The 17,824-nt window shown below is 43.1% G+C and overlaps 1 protein-coding gene across 1 annotated transcript in view; it reads left to right on the top strand.

Annotated features, from left to right (window-relative positions):
- The first annotated feature begins 8,749 nt into the window (after positions 1-8,749).
- Positions 8,750-17,824, top strand: part of CTNNBL1 (catenin beta like 1) — a 162,093-nt gene continuing 153,018 nt past the window's right edge. Inside the window, exon 1 of the mRNA XM_086702162.1 lies at positions 8,750-8,906. Within this exon, the coding sequence (XP_086558288.1) occupies positions 8,877-8,906 (30 nt within the window). The 5' untranslated portion in view covers positions 8,750-8,876. The remainder of the gene's footprint in view (positions 8,907-17,824) is intronic.

Raw genomic sequence — 17,824 nt, forward strand, 5'->3', positions numbered from 1 at the left:
AAGGCGTAAATTTTATATAATTTTGTGCTAAAACCACGTACCACTTTGTGCTAGGTTCTGCCATAAAAAGTAGAAGCAGGTACTAAAGTTGGGGGAAATGCACTGGGGAATAATTACAAATAAAGGCAATTCTTCGCCTTAACCCTTCCCTCCATGAATTGGCCTACAACGGCCACTCCTCCGCAGCTGAATTTTAGAACAGGTGGGTCCAGTTCATAGAAGTGCCCTGCAGGAGTACGATTTGAAAGCCACTAGATGAGTCGGTTAGAGTAGAGGGACCAATTTATTGGTGGATACATTTTCTGTTTTCATGTTTGCTAGTTACCCGCTTAAAACCAACTGGCGGCCGCCCCAGAGGAAACCAACGGGACTCTGTAAAAGCATTTTTGTATTAGCCTCATTTCTATCTGTTTTATGCTCTTCTCCATGTTTTTCTTTTTCTTACACCTTCTTTTAATTTATGCTACCTTGCTGTGTTTTATGTATCTTTGTAAGCCACCTTAAATCTTTTCTGGAAGAAGGTGGTGGTATAAATAAAAACATGTAACCTAAGTATAAAATGTAACAAGCTCTATAAAAACCTATTTCTAAAATACCAACCGTGGTTGTTTATCATGGAAAGAAGATGATTAGAGGTATGCTGGGGGGGGGGTGTTGTGCATCCAAAGGGGGCAGATTTATGTAATTATATGAAGCCTAAGGTATGGCATTGTAAATAACTTTAATTAATCACATGAAGATTAAAAAATTAGTTTTATTTTATTACATATAGATATATATGTATTTTATACATTTATTATCTACTTCTGTAATAGTTCTTCAGGATATAAATTGAGAAAACACAAATAAAGGGAAGGAAGAAAATTAAAGCCACTGAGAGCCCACGACTCGGAGAGCATCACCACCTTTGCGTTTTCTTTGTGAAAGATTCAGAGAGGGGGGTCCCAGCAGATCTAATAGGGCTTACAGTCTGATGGACTAATGCTCCCCCCGCCTCCACAGCCAGGTGATGGGGGAGAGGAAGAGAAGGAGGAGGAGGAGGAGAGAAAAGAAGAGGAGGGAGAGAAGGGGGGAGCAACAGAAACGGAAGGAATCTTGTCCGTGGGCATCTCCGGGGGTGGGCACGTAGTTGGGATGCCAAGGTGGTGTCTACTGCCTAGTCTGACTCATGGATGAAGTCTGACCCTCCTTGGGAGAGGTGCTGCAGACAGAGGTGAGATGTGGGGTATGAGCTGAACTGCCTTGGGGCCCAGACAAGTGCCACCCAGCGCTGAAGAGAAACGCCTAGAACCCATACCCGTGGAAGACACTGACTCTCCTGCTGTGAGGACACAATCAGGAGACCATGACACCTCCAGGGGCCCGCAGCTCCTGGAGCGCCGGAAAGCAATGCCCTGTACAGATTTTTTTCTAAGCAAAAATTTGAGATTTCAATCTGAGTAGAGGATTTTCTGAAACTTCTGAGACCGACGCAGATCAGGTTTTCTTTTTTTTTTTTAATTTTTTTTTAATTTTTCAACGTTTTATTTATTTTTTTTGGGACAGAGAGAGACAGAGCATGAACGGGGGAGGGGCAGAGAGAGAGGGAGACACAGAATCCGAAACAGGCTCCAGGCTCTGAGCCATCAGCCCAGAGCCTCACGCGGGGCTCGAACTCACGGACCGCGAGATCGTGACCTGGCTGAAGTCGGACGCTTAACCGACTGCGCCACCCAGGCGCCCCCAGATCAGGTTTTCTTAACATGTGTTTCTCATGGCATTATTTCCGCAGGATACTAACAGGTGTTATGTGAAAAATGCCTTCTGTGTTCACATGGGCTTGGAAAACATTGGGTGGAACAAGGTTAAACAGGTTTCCCCCTGCAAGACTGCTGGGAGCTTTCACTGTATCGTGGTGCCTTGCGATCCTCTCTGGGAAAGTGTAAATTTAGCAGCTGCCCCTCTAGCCGATCTGGGGTGCAGGGCCATTCTCTGCCTTATTGATGTCTGCTGGCAAAGGTTCATGGAGTCTAATGGAGACTAATCAAATGCTCAGTTTATCAATAGGTCACAGTGGCTGCCAACGATGGGGATGTCACTCTTCGGTACCTAAGCTGCTTTGATCTCGTGTATCTATTGCTACCTGCCAAAGTACCTAAAAGCTGAGGAGTTTAAAATACCAAAGCCTTTATTATCTCACTGTTTCTGTGGATTTGGAGGTTAGGAACATTCTAGATAGGTGATTCTGTCTCCCATGTCTCATGAGGTGGCAGTGAAGACGTCCTCTGGGGATGCAGTCATTTGAAAGCTTAACCGGAACTGGAGACTTCACTTGTTAAGTTAGACCCAATGAATCTTGCTTCCTGGCATTCATGCCCCATGTAGTCCCTTCCCACAATGAAAAGTCTGGCCTGTGCACCCTATAGAATATTGCAGAAATGATGGACTGTGGCTTCTGAGACTAGGTCACAAAAGACACTCTGGCTTCCCCCTGGTCTTGGTCTTTCTTGGATCACTTGCTCTTGGGGAAGCCAGCCACCATGTTATGAGAGCAGCCAGCTAGAGAGGTCCATGTGGCAGGGAAGTGAGGTCTCTGGCCAAGAACCAGCACCAACCTTTGTGCCAGCTATCTTGGAAGTGACTGGCATCTTGACTACAATCTCAGGAGAGATCTTTATCCAGAAATCCCCTGCTAAGCTGCTTCCAAATACCTGATCCACAGAAACTGTGTGAAATAATAAGTGTTCATTGTCATTTTAAGCCACTATGTTTTGGGGTAACTTGTTACACTGCAACTGATAACTAATACACGTCCTTAGTGCTAGGTCTGGGTAATAAACAGCTGCTTCAGCTCACTGGTTAAGGGGATCGCTTATTTCCCAAGCCAGACGTGGTCTTAACCAGTGTCCTTTCACTGACCCCAAAGAGTGATTGCATCAATAATTCTCTCCATCTCTTATTATGAAAGCATCTCTGGATGGTCTGACTCATGAGGATCATTGGTGTGGGGCACTGATGGGGGGGGGCTCAGAATTAGGGGTTTATGAAACTCATCACATTCTTATGAGCCATTGTGAGTGCTGGTTTTCATAGCTTTTCCAATTGTACATATTTGGCTGCAGAATCCTTTCTTTGTGCAATGGACATAGTTGGTCTGTACCCGCATCCTTTCTTCCTTCTCGCTTATTCCTAAGAGAAAGCCTTAGAAAAAGCTGATCTCTCTTATTCTTCATGATGTTATTGTGCCTAAGACTGCTGCTGCCATCTTGTTGGCAGAATAATAAAATGAGCTCCAATGTATCCATCACCCACCCAGCTTCTAAAATTATCAGCTGACCAGTAACCCTCTCATCTCTGCTCCATCCACACCCACGCTGGCCCCCACCTTGGATTATGTTGAAGCAAATTCTAGTTAATCATATTATTTCATATATAGATTTTAGCCCGGATCTTTAAAAGATTAGGACTCTTTCAACAACATAATCCAATTTTATCATCACACCTCAAAAAACCCTGAAATAATTCCTTTCCATTGCATATCCATGACTATTGAGTTCTTACTTGGCTTACAGTATATGGAAGGATATAAATTCTTGTGTCTAATCGAGACCAAGATCTGCTGGGAGAGATAATTACTCTTTAGCATTCAGTAATCATCTGTGCCTGGATCATAAGTGTCAGTACCATTTGAAAGGTTAACTGAGCCCAAATCCCTACTGTGAAATGCATAGTCAGACAAGCTTGGTTTGGAGTATTGCCAGTTAATAACTCTATGACTGTGGGCCAGCAACTAAACTCTCTACGTTTCCGTTTCTAAAACTATTTAAAAATAGTAGAGTGGAGAGGATCCAAGGACCTGGATTTGGGGAATGAGAGGCAGAGAGAACAGGGATTTCTCCTGAACCCCAGCAAGTGTATTCAGCTCCCCAGAAAGCACAACCCCCTTTCCACCGCCTACCCTGTAACTCTTTCCCACTCATTCAGTGCCTAAATAGAGGAGTCAGGCACTGTTATATGTTTCCAATCAGCCCACAATTGCAGGGTAGGAGCTCCATATTGGTGATAAATATACTTTTATGAGTGTTTTTTGAGGATATTTTCTTAAAGGCTGTTCCAATAAATAATTTACTGAGGCAATGAAATGGAGGAAGCGACTCTGATTACTTCTTGGAATACCTAAAGCTTGAAGTTTAAGGAAGCTAGGCAGCCCACAGCTATTTAAAAACTTTCTGGAAGAGATCATTCTTCCAAGTTAAATTTTTTAAAAAGATTACAGCTCAGCAGTTGGTCTCTTGGGTGGTGCCCTTCCCCCACCCGTCTCTGTGGATGCCACTCTGAAATCACCATCATCATCACCACCACCACATGCTTTTGGACTGCTTGGTGCATAGCCCGTAGCCCCTTTTGTTTTTTTCTAAGGTATACTTGACATAACATTACATTAGTTTCAAGGACACTATGTAATGATTTTATATTTGTATATATTGCAAAATGATCACCACATTAAGTATAGTTGACAGCCGTCATCATACATAGTTGTGACATTTTTTTTTCTTGTGATGAAAACTTTCAAGATCCACTCTCCTGGTTATTTGCAAATATGCAGTACAGTATTAACAACAGTCACCATGCTATGTGTTACATCCCCACGGCATTCGTTTTATAACCAGAAATTATAAACCTGGAAGAGGTCACCCTTTATCCATTTCTCTGACCCCCCCACTCCCCCACTTCAGGCAACTACCAATCTGTTCTCTATATCCATGAGCCTATTTTGTTGTTGTTTTTTGTTTTGTTTTTTAGATTCCACATATAAGTGACATCATATTTATCTGTTTCTGTTTGACTTATTTCACATAGTTCTTCTGAACTTCCATTTTACATCTTGAAAATTGGGAGACCGTAGCATTAGGATTGGGGGGTAGAGATTTGAAGGTATTTGTTAGTATTGTTGCTGGGAATGAGTCAATCTGTGGGTTGATTGGCTCATTTATTAAACCAACCACTAGTTAGCGAGTGCCAATTAAACGCTAGGAATTGTGTAAGGTTCTGACGTTATTGTGGTGAATAATACAGTAATCTCTGGCCTTCTGGAACTTAGAATATGGAAGAGAAAACAGGCTCCAAATGGAGGAAAAGCAAATAAATATAGAAGCACCAATCAGAAGTGTCCTGAAGATAATGGCGAGGAAGGCTGATAGAGAATCTGAGCGACTGTCTTAGATCTCGTAAGTCAGAGGAGACTCCTCTGATGCAGTGACATTAAGCTGAGACCTGAAGGGTGAGCCTCCCAAGCCCCATCCCCTGGAGATTCCCAAGAAACTATTAATGGACCTTCAAATCAAGATAAAGGATGCCCAGTTAAATTTTAATTTCAGAGAAGCAACAAAAACTTTTTAGTATGTTGCTAAATATTGCATGGAACATATTCATACTAAAAAATTTCATTGTTTAGCTGAAATGCAAATTTAACTGAGTGTCTTATATTTGTATGCACTAAATTTGGCAACCTTATCCACGATCTTCCCCAGACACCCTCTCCTGACTTACTTCCCACTTTTTCCCTCCGTACATCCTATGCTTTGTCTATAAGAAATGTTTCAACTTCTATGTCTTTGCTCATGCTGCCTCCTCTGCCTGGGTCACCAGTCTCCCATCATATCTTCTTGGTCAACTCCTCTCATCCTTTAAGCCCCAATCTAAATGGCACCTTCTCTGGGAAACCCATTGCAGGGTGCTCACCAAATCTGGTTCTCATAGGGTTTTGCCTTATGACTCTGTGTTTTAAGGCCGGGTCTCCAAAAACACACAGACAAGATGGGATGTCTGCAAAAGAAAGGGTATAGGAATGATCTCATTTTTCCTGCCTCTCTGCCCCTCCAATTCCCATTTAACTCCACATAATATTAACACCAAACATTGATGGAGTACTTTTCTGTGCCAGGCACCTGCTAAGTGCTCTTTGCATGCAGCATCTTATGTAAATTCCCCATAATCTTACAAGGTAAATTCGACTGAATCTCCACTTTGCAGGCAAGGGGATCAGGCACGTAGAGGTGAAGTCAGCTGGCTGACGATGTTTCCACAGCTGTGAAATGAGGATCATAATGTTATATTCCTCATTAGGTTTTCTCCAATTAGCATGTGGGTTCCAAGAGGGCGGACTTTTTTTCGTACAAACTTCTTTATCCTCAGAGCCTGGAATTGTGTCGGGCATTGAGTAGGCACTCAGCAAATACTTGATGAATGACCAAATGAGTCACCTTACAGAGGAAGAGAGCACAATTTAGAGAGAGAAAGTAACTCACAGGCAGAGCACACAGGTAGATGTGGTGGAACTTTGAGGAGAACCACAATCAGTGGTGTGTCGGTGAATGTGTAACAACCAACTCTCTGAAACATCAGTAACCCTGTAGCATTTGTTTGTAGCATTTGTTGATTTCCATGGTGTAAATACTCCCACTGTGACCAATCTCAAGCAACCAACCTGATGTCAATCACCTTGAAAATTTCCTGACAATTTAACTATAGGCTCTTGTTGTCCTGTTTATATGAGCTGACTCCAGCACACCAAATACTGGGACATAATTCCAAAGGGTACACAGTTCCAAAGGGTACGTTCCACCATTACTCACCTTCCCTCCTTGAATAAGGCCAAGTCCATACAGCTAAGTGGAGGGAGGCGGGGAGAGACACCTAAATAATTCAGTTCAAAGCAGGTTGCATAGGTGATTCTTTTTTTTTTTTTTTTTAATTTTTTTTTTTTTTTTTCAACGTTTATTTATTTTTGGGACAGAGAGAGACAGAGCATGAACGGGGGAGGGGCAGAGAGAGAGGGAGACACAGAATCAGAAACAGGCTCCAGGCTCCGAGCCATCAGCCCGGAGCCTGACGCGGGGCTCGAACTCACGGACCGCGAGATCGTGACCTGGCTGAAGTCGGACGCTTAACCGACTGCGCCACCCAGGCGCCCCATAGGTGATTCTTAAAAAACAAACACACACACACACAAACCCAATCACAAAACTTTCCTGCTTAAAGCTTTTCAATTGATTCCTAATGCTCTTAGCGTAAAACTCAGTCTCCTTACCATGGCCCATGAAACCTCCTCCTGTGTCAGGCACTGTATGAGGCTTTTTGTACCAGGGTATAATGGTGAACACGACAGACACAATTCCTGCTCTCATGGAGCCTGTGTCCAGCAAATAAGGCTGCCAATAAATAAGCAATCAACCATTAAGTAGAAACTTACAGATGGAGATATATGTGCCATACAGGAGGTGCTAGAAAACAGAATAATGAGGAATGAGAAGGGACTGCCTCCTTGAACTGGACGTGAGTTGAGGAAGGCTACTCTAAGAAAGTGCCCTTTGAGACCTGAAGGATGAGGAAGAGTTGGATGAGGTATGGGGCTGGTGGCCAGGCAGAAGAGGAGACGATTTGGAGCTCTGAAAAGTTACATTAAAATAACTTCTGTATAATTGGAGACAAGCGGAGATGGGATGGGGAGGATGGTTAAGAATATTGCTGTGGTCTGAATGTTTGTATCCCACCCAAATCCATAAATTGAAATCCTAACCTTCGAGGTGACGGTATTAGGAAGTGAGGATTTCAGGAGGTGATTAGATCACAAGGGTGGAGCCTTCATGCACGAGATTAGTGCTTTTATAAAAGAGGCGGGAGAAAGCTTCCTCACCCCTTTCCTCCATGTGAGGACATAATAAGAAAGCACCGTCTATGAACCACATTGTAGCCTCACCAGACAACGAATCTGTTGGTTTATTGATCTTGGATTTCCCAGCCCCAGAACTGTGAAGAAATAAATTTCTGTTGTTTGTAAGCCACCCAGTGTATGCTATTTTTCTCACAGCAGCCTGAATGGACTAAGACAAATACCACGGATGTGAAGATCAGGGGCTAAATTGCTAAGAAGACTAAGAGGGAAGTTTAACACCCTTTGAAGATAGAGCCTTATTTAAATCCCAGGAGCTCAGATGCACTCTTTGAAGATTCTCTTCCAATCATGGCCATCTTCCTCCCACAGAAAACTTTTCTACATCTCTCAGGTAGAAACAAGATCATCCAGTTCCCAGAAAACCTGGCATAGATGAAGAAGAAGCCCGGAGAGGGAGATGTGATCACCAACAGTTTCCTTGTCAGTAATAGTTGGAGGCATTGGGCAATACACTTTGAGCCAGCACTGTCCTAAAAAATACAAAGGGAGCCAAAAAAAGAGCCACGTAGGTAATTTACATTTTCTACTAACCACGGTTAAGACGTGAAAAGAAACGGGTAAATTAATTTTATATTTTATTTGACCCAATATATTCAAAATATAATTTCAACATGTAACCAATATGTCTTAGAAATCCAGTGTGTATTTTATTTACATTTATGGCACATTTCAATTCAGACTAGTGTATTTCAAGCCCTCGGTAGCCACATGTGGTTAGCGGGTATAGAACTGGATAGTGCAGTTCTATGCCTCAGTTTCCTGATCTGTGAAACGGGGATAAAATTGGCTAGGTCACTGGAAGGAGAGCACCTGTGAAACACTCAGCACTCCGCCCTGCACATAGGCGGCGCCCAATAAATCTTGGCTCCTTTCCGTCTTTTCCCTCACCGCCCCGCCCCCTTCAAGTCTCCGCCTCCTTTCCCCGCCCCCTCCAGGCTCCGGGCGGAAGCGGTACCGTCGCAAATGCAGCGCGCTTTACGGTGGCGTTGCCTTTTCCCGCAGTGTGGCCAGGTTGCGTGCCACAAGAACTTTCAGCTCATTGGCTCTGCGGCCCGCTCTCGGCGCTTTACGGCTGTGTGGCTGGAGCCCCTGCGGAGGGGGGCCGCGTTTTGGGCGTGAGTGGAGAGAACCCGAGTAGCAGGTGTTGGCGGGGCCTGAAACCATGGACGTGGGCGAACTTCTGAGCTACCAGGTATGTGGGACGAGGAGGGCCGGCGGGCCGTCCCCTCACCCGGGAAGCGGTCGCGTGGTCGGGGAACCAGAGCCCCTTTATCTCATCTCCTCACCTCCTCTCACCTCTGTCCCCGGCCCGAGTCCCCTCACTTCTCATGCCACCGGCTACTCTTTTCACTTTACTCCCCCGAGACTTTCCTGGGCGCTTTCAGTTCATTCCTTCTTAGAGCCCAGGCCCCTCCCTCTCAACTCCAGTCTGGGCCTCTTCTCACCCTCCCCTGCTCCGGGGCCTGGCTCCCTTCAACTCTTCTGAAGGCCCCGGACCATCTTCACAACCATCTTCCTTCAACTCTCTCTTGTCCGCCGTCCTTGAGTTGGTGGTGGTGGTGGGAGGGCCCTGGTCTTTCCTGCGTTTGAGCCCCGGCTTCTCCACTGACTGGCCCTGTGGGTTTTGGACAAGTCGTTTTGCCCTCTTGGAGCGTTAGTTTTTGTATATATAAAACGGAGACAGTAATAACTTCCTAGTAGGGTTGTTTGAGGAGTATGTTAACTATTGGGTGTGAAAGCTGGTTTTAAAGTGTAAAAGCTGTACCTGTGTTAACTGCTGTTGTTGGGAGATGTTTGGAATTCTAGCATGGGATGGGACTCTAGGGATCTTGTTTTCCCTGCTCAGGCGACTTAGTGGGAGACGGTGGCCCAGAGGGCAGAAAGGACTTAGCCAGAGTCACTCAACACGTAAGAGCTGGTATTAGAGCTAAGGTCTCCTGGCTCCCAGTTCAAAGGTTTCCCCCTCTTTGACTTTCTAAAGAGGTCCCTTGTAGTTGTTCATATGGCTATTAAACACTTGAAACGGAGCTAGTATGAATTGAAAAGTACTCTAGGTGTAAAGTCACACTGAATTTTGAAGATTCATATGAGAAATAACATTTTTAAACCGATCCTATGATCTTATTGATCAAATCAATTACCTTGATTATTGATTATGTTGATTAATCATATGCGTAATCGGTGACATAAAATTGTATTTAAGATAAATTTTACCTGTTTCTGTTGATTTTTTTTTATGTAGCTACTAGCCTTTTAAAATTAAAATTTACATATATAACTGGTCTTTATTCCCATCGGACAGCTCTGTAGTAGAGAACAGGTGATTAAGAGCCATGAGTCTGGAGCCGCATGTCTCTTGGAGTCTGTTTTGCTACTAACTGGCAGCTGTAACCTTGAACAAAATACTTAATCTCTCTATGCCTTGTTTTCCTTATTTGTAAATGAGGGCAAAGATGGTACCTACCACATAAGCCTGTTGCAAAGTGCTTAGGCCAATGCTTGTCAAAGTGTGAAGGTTCAGGAAATGTTAGCCATCATATTCACGCCACTCCCTCAGCCAATATACAAAGAATGGACCTTGAAGACTGTAGACATCGTAGAAAAGAGCTCATAAGCAATGGGAGATAAATAGCCAAGAGATTTATCTCTTTAAGACAGTTATTGAACCAGAAAGAAGAAAGGAAATGGGAGGGTTGTCTCTTTGAGAGTTGTAGAATGGCTAGTCCATTGACTCAGAATATTAAAGCTAGAAGAGGTTCATTCATTTGCTCAAGAAACATGTATTGAGGGGCGCCTGGGTGGCGCAGTCGGTTAAGCGTCCGACTTCAGCCAGGTCACGATCTCGCGGTCCGTGAGTTCGAGCCCCGCGTCGGGCTCTGGGCTGACAGCTCAGAGCCTGGAGCCTGTTTCTGATTCTGTGTCTCCCTCTCTCTCTGCCCCTCCCCCGTTCATGCTCTGTCTCTCTCTGTCCCAAAAATAAATAAATGTTGAAAAAAAAAATTTAAAAAAAAAAAAAAAGAAACATGTATTGAATGCCTACTGTATAATGCACCAAATTCTCTGACTATAAGGCATTAAAGGAAACAGACAAGGTTCTTGCTTTTGTGGAGCCTGTAGTCTGGTAGGGAAGTAGCAAGATAATGGGTCAATAAACATTCAGATTGTGATAGGTGCTTTGAAGGGTAAGCAGGGTATGTGGTAGAACCGTGCTGTTTGGTGTGGTCACCTGTCACTGGGCACCTGTGACTACTGAACACTTGAAATGTGTTGGAATTGAGATCTGTATGTGTAAAGTTGGAATTGAGATCTGCTGTATATGTAAAGTACACATTGGATTTCCAAGATTTAGTATGAACAAATTAATATATATTAATACTTTTTATATTGATTCCATATTGAGATATAATACTTTAGATATATAGGCTTAAAGAAAATATATTATTAAAATTAATGTTACCTTTTGAAAACTTTTTAAATGTGACTACTAGAAGATTTAAAGTTATATATGTGGCTCATTTGTGGCTTTCAGTATGTTTTTATTAGACAGTGCTGCTAAAGAAAATAGCCCCTGGCAGTAGGAGACAGGACCGGTTACCTTTGGTAATATGGTCTGGGAAGGACCTTGAGGAATGGATGTTAAAAGGACTGAAGGTTGAGAAGGAGCCAATCATGGAAAAGGGCAGAATGATCAAGGCAGAAGGAAGGGCAGGTATGGGGACTATAAGGTAGAAGCTGGTGTTGCCTGTTAGAAGACCAGGAAGAGGACCGATGTAGCTGGAACATGGGTGAACAGGAGAATGGCAGGTGATGGATAAGAGATGTAGGCAGACGACAGACTATGTAGGCCTTCCTATAGGCCATGACAAGGAGTTGGAATTTTATTTGGAGACATGTTATAAATAACCTAATGCACGCCACTTGTTTACATATAGAAAGCGAACCCCATTCTGGTAAAGCACTTCCCTGAGGTTGTGGGCTAAGGGGGTGGCAGAGTTGAAACCAGAATCCTGATCTTATTTTCAACCCCGTTCATTCCCCACATGCACTATTCATGCGTGCCGTTTCCTTTCTGTAAGATTGATGTGCACTCCTCCTGTTCCTAAAAGATGGTACAGTCTGGAATCTAGTCCATAATCAATCGAATGCACCCATCCTCTTGTGGCAATGCGTGAGGATCATTTGAATTAATGGATGCAAAAGCTCTTCAAAAACAGTAACATTTTATAGATATGCAAGATGCATTACTTACCTGTGTGATCTCTCAAAGTCTTTATAACAACCCTACGAAGAAGGTACTGTTTTTAACCTTGGTTGTACAGACGAGGGAACTGAGGCGCAAAAAAGCACCTACCTCATAGCTGAAGCTCTTAATGACTGTGCTGGACTGCTGCCTACTCTGTGCCTGATGCTGAACTAAAGTGCTTCCCGATGAGTTCTTACATTTAATTCTCGACATGCCTTTTGAGGGGGGTGGTATGCCTATTTTATAGAAAAGAAAACTCAAGCAAGGGAGGTCAGTTACCTGCTCAAAGACAGTCGGTAAGAAGCAAAGCCAGAACTAGAACCAAATGAATACCCAAATCTAGTTTTCCATTTTGTCTTCAGAGTTTTAAAAACTTTAAAAATTGAAGTATGATATACATATAGAAGAATGTAGTATAGAAAAATTTAAATGCCGTTGATGATAGTTACGATTTACAAAGTGGACTCAATGTGACCACTGAAGTTTGTTTCTCAGGGACATGGTGTTTGATTTGAACATCCCCACCCCTAGAGTTTGATTCAGTGCCTCCTGTGGGACCTTAGAATTTGCATTTCTTTTCTTTTTTTTTTTAAATTTTTTTAATGTTTATCTATTTTTGAGAGAGAGAACATGAGCGGAGAGAAAGAGGAAGATGCAGAATCCGAAGTAGGCTGTAGACTCGGAGCTGTCAACGCAGAGCCTGACGTGGGGCTTGAACCCAAAAATCATGAGATCGTGACCTGAGCCTAAGTCAGACACCCAACTGACTGAACCACCCAGGCACCCCAGAATTTGCATTTCTAACAAGATCCCAGGTGATGCTGAAGCAGAGGGTCCAGGGATTACATTTTGAAACCGGTCCCTGGTCTAGAATGATCTACATTCCTTTTAAAATTTTTCTCAGCTGAGATTCTCCTCCCTTCTCATAGCCGTTAGTTTGCAGTTTTTTGAGCTTAAGTTATACTTATTCCCTGCCATCCAAGATATGGAGAGCAAATCACTTAATCTTTCTGGGCCTCAGTTTCCTCATATGCCTAATGAAGGGATTAAGTAAGTCTCTCTGAGCTCCCTTCTGACTTTAAATTCTGTGATACTAATTATTTAGGCCAAGAGCTCTAGAGATTTCAAGGGATAAAAAAAGCTTGATGTAGGAGAATGAATCGGGGCTGAAAATCTGAGAGATTTGAGTTTTAATCCTCCCTTTATCGTTACTTATCTGGGTGACTCAGGACAAGTCACTTCCCCTCTCTGTATATCATTTTTTTTTATCCACCTGTAAAATGAAGGACTTGAGCCATAAGAATTCTGGTTGTTTCTTTTCCTGGAATTAAGAGATTAAGGTAAGCAAGGAAAATATGTAATGTCAAGAAAAATGTTTATTAAAAGTATTTTCATATTTTTGGGATGCTTCCTGAATTTCATTTTTGGGGCAGCTTGGTGGGAAGATTCCAATTTTCTGCTGTGATTGGTTCTACTAGTAATAGAGTTAGGCAGTGAGTGCCTCAGTATATGCCTTATATCCTTGACATACGTTAACTATTCATTTAAGAAGACAGGAGAATTACAGTGTGGACAGGAGGTGGTGGAAAAAGTCTTAAAGAGGAAGCCAGTTATGTTCCCAATATGGAAATGTACTTTTTTGATGCCTTCAGGCTTAGACATCTCATCAAGAAGTGTGTCCAGCAGTTCCTTGGCTGAGAAGTGTCTGCTGCATAGGCGTGTATATGAACTTCAGGGCATTCTCATTAATACTAATTCCACAGATGTCTGGGAAAAGTTCTTACCTTCCAAGTTTTGCAATAAAGAATTCACATTAAGTGCAGCTGGGCTCAGTGGGAATGACTTGCTTTGTGACATGAGAAGTGTGCTCTGTGAGGCAGATTGGGGTCAGGGACCCTTGGTTTTAGCAATACTGCAGATGCCCACTCCTCTTGTTAGCTATCAGTGATATCGTAGCATCTCCTTGGATTGCAGGAGTTTACAGGAATTTATAATCTTGCTCCTTTCCCCTTTGAAGTGAAAACATTTTAATGACAGTAAACTGACAGGAATAGTATTAAAAAGAAAGTGTTTGAGAGAAGGAAAAGTACCCTAATCTAACGAATATTTTTATATTCCCACAGTTCTTACATGCTGGATAGCTATAATCATTGTGTATATACTGTTTTGTATTCTATCTTTTTTTTTAATGTTTATTTATTTATTATTTTTTTTGAACGTTTATTTATTTTCGGGACAGAGAGAGACAGAGCATGAATGGGGGAGGGGCAGAGAGAGAGGGAGACACAGAATCGGAAACAGGCTCTGAGCCATCAGCCCAGAGCCTGATGCGGGGCTCGAACTCACAGACCGCGAGATCGTGACCTGGCTGAAGTCGGACGCTTAACCGACTGCGCCACCCAGGCGCCCAATGTTTATTTATTTTTGAGAGAGAGGGAAAGAGAGAAGACAGAGCTCGAGAGGGGAAGGTCCAGAGAGAGAGAGGGAGACACAGAATCTGAAGCAGGCTCCAGGCTCCGAGCTGTCAGCACAGAGCCCGATGCAGGGCTGGAACTCACGAACCGCGAGATCATGACCTGAGCCAGATCCTGACCTGAGCCGAAGTCGGACGCTTAACCTACTGAGCCACCCAGGCGCCCCATGTATTCTATCTTTTTAACGCTGCCAGAAATATTTTCTGTGTTTCTGCATAGTCTTCGTGTTATTTTTAATGTTTTCGTACCTTTTGCTAAAGCGATAGACTATTTTCCCTTAAATTGTTCCTCTGTAATTAGAAGAATTATCTGTAATTATTTTATAATTATTTGGTTTCCAGGTTTTCGTTCTTGGAGATACTCTTGCAGTGAACTTCTTTATTTGTGTGGCATTCTCCCCCTCCCACCTACCGTTAGAAATTACCATATGCCATCTCCTGTGCTAAGTATTGCATGTACAAAACTTATTAAGACATGGTCCTGGACTTTAAAGAATTCATAAGCTAAGGAATGAGACAGATATTTCAACAACAAACGGTGTGAATAAAGGATTATGGGAGCATCATGGAAGGAATGATTGGATAATGCCCGGAGAAGGGGTGTATTCATGGGATGAATTTGACGTGGTCACTGAAGAAAAGGGAGATGTTGGAATCTCAGCCGCGATGAATGAATAGGAGTTCTGTGGGCAATGAAGGAGGCTGAGGAGAGTCATTCTTGACTAGGATTAGTGAGAGCAGAAGCATGGGAGTGAGATGTTCCGAGCATTGAGTCAGTGGAGGGGAGTGGCAGATGATGGTGTCCCTCGACTGCAAATACATTAAGAAACCCATAGTGCTCCTATGGAATTAATCCTTTGTCAGTTTACGGTGCTAACAGCGTGCGTGTTCCGGTCCTACCACAATCTCGATACTACTAGTTGTCACAATTTGATTTTTTCTCATTAATCTAGTAAGTATATAAAGTGTTAGTTCAGGTTTGCTGTAATAGGCATTTTTTTCCCTGTGTTTATCATTTGTGTTTCTTATCATCTGCCTCTTTCTCCACAAGGTAGTGTTGTAGTTTGTAATTGAGTTTTCCTGTTGTCGTTTTTGTTGGTGGTGTGGATGTAAGAAGCATTTTGGAAGCCTGAACACCTGTGCTCATTCTGTGGCGCCCCATTTTACCTACAGTCCTGAGAATATTATCCTAATCGTGATGTTGTTTTACAGTATCGTGAAATAGGCTTTTCTTGCATGACAGTTTAGGGCTTTCACAGTTGTTTTTTGTTCGTAGCGGGACTATAAACAACAGATAAAGAGCTGTTTTCATTGATATTCCCATTTCAGAGTGTTTTCTGTTTCATCTCCCGAGTGGTATTTTTCTTCAATGTTTATTTATTTTTGGGACAGAGAGAGACAGAGCATGAACGGGGGAGGGGCAGAGAGAGAGGGAGACACAGAATCGGAAACAGGCTCCAGGCTCCGAGCCATCAGCCCAGAGCCCGACGCGGGGCTCGAACTCATGGACCGCGAGATCGTGACCTGGCTGAAGTCGGACGCTTAACCGACTGCGCCACCCAGGCGCCCCTCGAGTGCTTTTTTCTTAAGTTCGTTTCCTCTCTTTGCAGCTTCCTCATCCTCTTTCTTCCTGGTGCATTCTCTTCATACTCACAAAACACCTACTTATGTGCCTCCTTGCACATTAGGCCGTTAACTTAGACCAGCACCTAGCAGGCTGCCTCACCTATAACTGATGCTTAAAGAATGGTTGTTTAATGATTGGGTGAGTGAACCAGGACGTACCTTCAGATATGCTCTGGTTGTTTCCCTCTTATCTCGTTTGCTTGCTGACTCGTATGTCTTTGCTTTCGTGTTAGACTTCAAGAATATTTGACTCAAATATGTTACTTCAGCTTCTGAATTGTCCTCTTGCATATCATCTCTTGCTACTCTTGCTGCAAAACCTACATTTTTAAAAGTTTTATTTTTATTTATTTTTAATTTTTAAAGTTTATTTACTTGTTTTGAGGGAGACAGAGACAGCGTGCAAGCAGGAGAGGGGCAGAGGGAAAGGGAAAGAGAGAGAATCTCAAGCAGGCTCCACCCTGCCCGTGCAGAGCCCAGCGTGGGGCTCAAACTCACAAAACTGTGAGATTATGACCTGAGCCGAAACCAAGAGTCAGATGCTCTACCAACTGAGCCACCCAGGTGCCCCTAAAAGTTTTATTTTGAAGTAATGTTGAATTTACAGGAAATTACAAAAATAGTGAAGAGAGTTTGAGTTTCCATTTACTCCTCACCCAGCGTCTCCTAAAGTTAACATCTTCTGTAAGCATAGTACAATGATCAAAATCAGGAAATTGACATTCATATGCCAGTAACTGAATTACAGACTCAATTCAGATGTCATTAGTTTTTTCCACTAATGCCCTTTTCCTGTTCCAGGATCCTATCCAGGATCCCGCATTGCATTTAATTGTCGTTTTTGTTGTCTTGTATGATCTTGACATTTTTGAAGAGTACTGGTCAGTTGTTTTCTAGAATGTCCAAAACCTACATTCTTGAAGGTTGACAATGCCCCTCCCCCGTTCATGCTCTGTCTCTCTCTGTCCCAAAGATTTTCTTGAGCCTCATTACTCTTGATTTTTCATTGGAATTTGATTCTATAATCCTTTTCCATCCTAGATGAACTCATCCATTCTTCAATCTTTCATCACCTAGGTGTAGACAACTGTTAGCTCACTAGCCCTAGTCTAGTTTCATGTGTCTTTTTAACATTCTGACCAGATGTTCTGGTATCACATGATTTTCTGTATCTCTACTCTTGCCCCACCACCTACGCCTGATTTTGCATTTTAGTCAGGGGTGTCTCTGTTCAGCAGATTTTAAAGAAGCTTTGGAGATACTTCTCAAAGATCAAAGACGAGGTTCTTTTCCCTGTGGATCATAAGATCTTGTGAACAAAGAGGTCTAGCTCCTTTCTCAGGAGTCAGGAGGGTATTGAGCTCTGAAAATGTTTAAGCCACACATAGCTCTTGCTCGCATAGCTTGCAGTCTAAGGGGCGGGGGGCATCCCACGGATTTGAAAACAGATGATCCAGTCCACAGCATCGTTGGCGTTATAGAAGAATGAACAAAATCGGGTGGCACGGGCAGGAGCATCTCGGCTGTCGGGAAAGCTTTGCAGAGAAAGTGTTGCTTCTTCAGTCTTCTCTCTATTCCTTCCTTTCTATTTCAGTTGCCACCATTGTTGTTTAGACCGTTGGGACTTTGTCAAATAAGTAGTTTCCAGTTGGTCTTTTTTGTTTTTGTGGATCTTGTAGCGGCATGGTGAATGTGGGTTTATTTTCTTTATAGGCCAACAGAACTGTTTTCTCTGGTCATAGACTTCAGTCCTACCTATTTCAGCTTC

The sequence above is a fragment of the Puma concolor genome, chromosome A3 (genome assembly GCF_028749965.1).
Source record: "Puma concolor isolate L17-30 chromosome A3, mPumCon1.1.hap2, whole genome shotgun sequence".
In the NCBI taxonomy this organism is placed as follows: domain Eukaryota; kingdom Metazoa; phylum Chordata; class Mammalia; order Carnivora; family Felidae; genus Puma; species Puma concolor.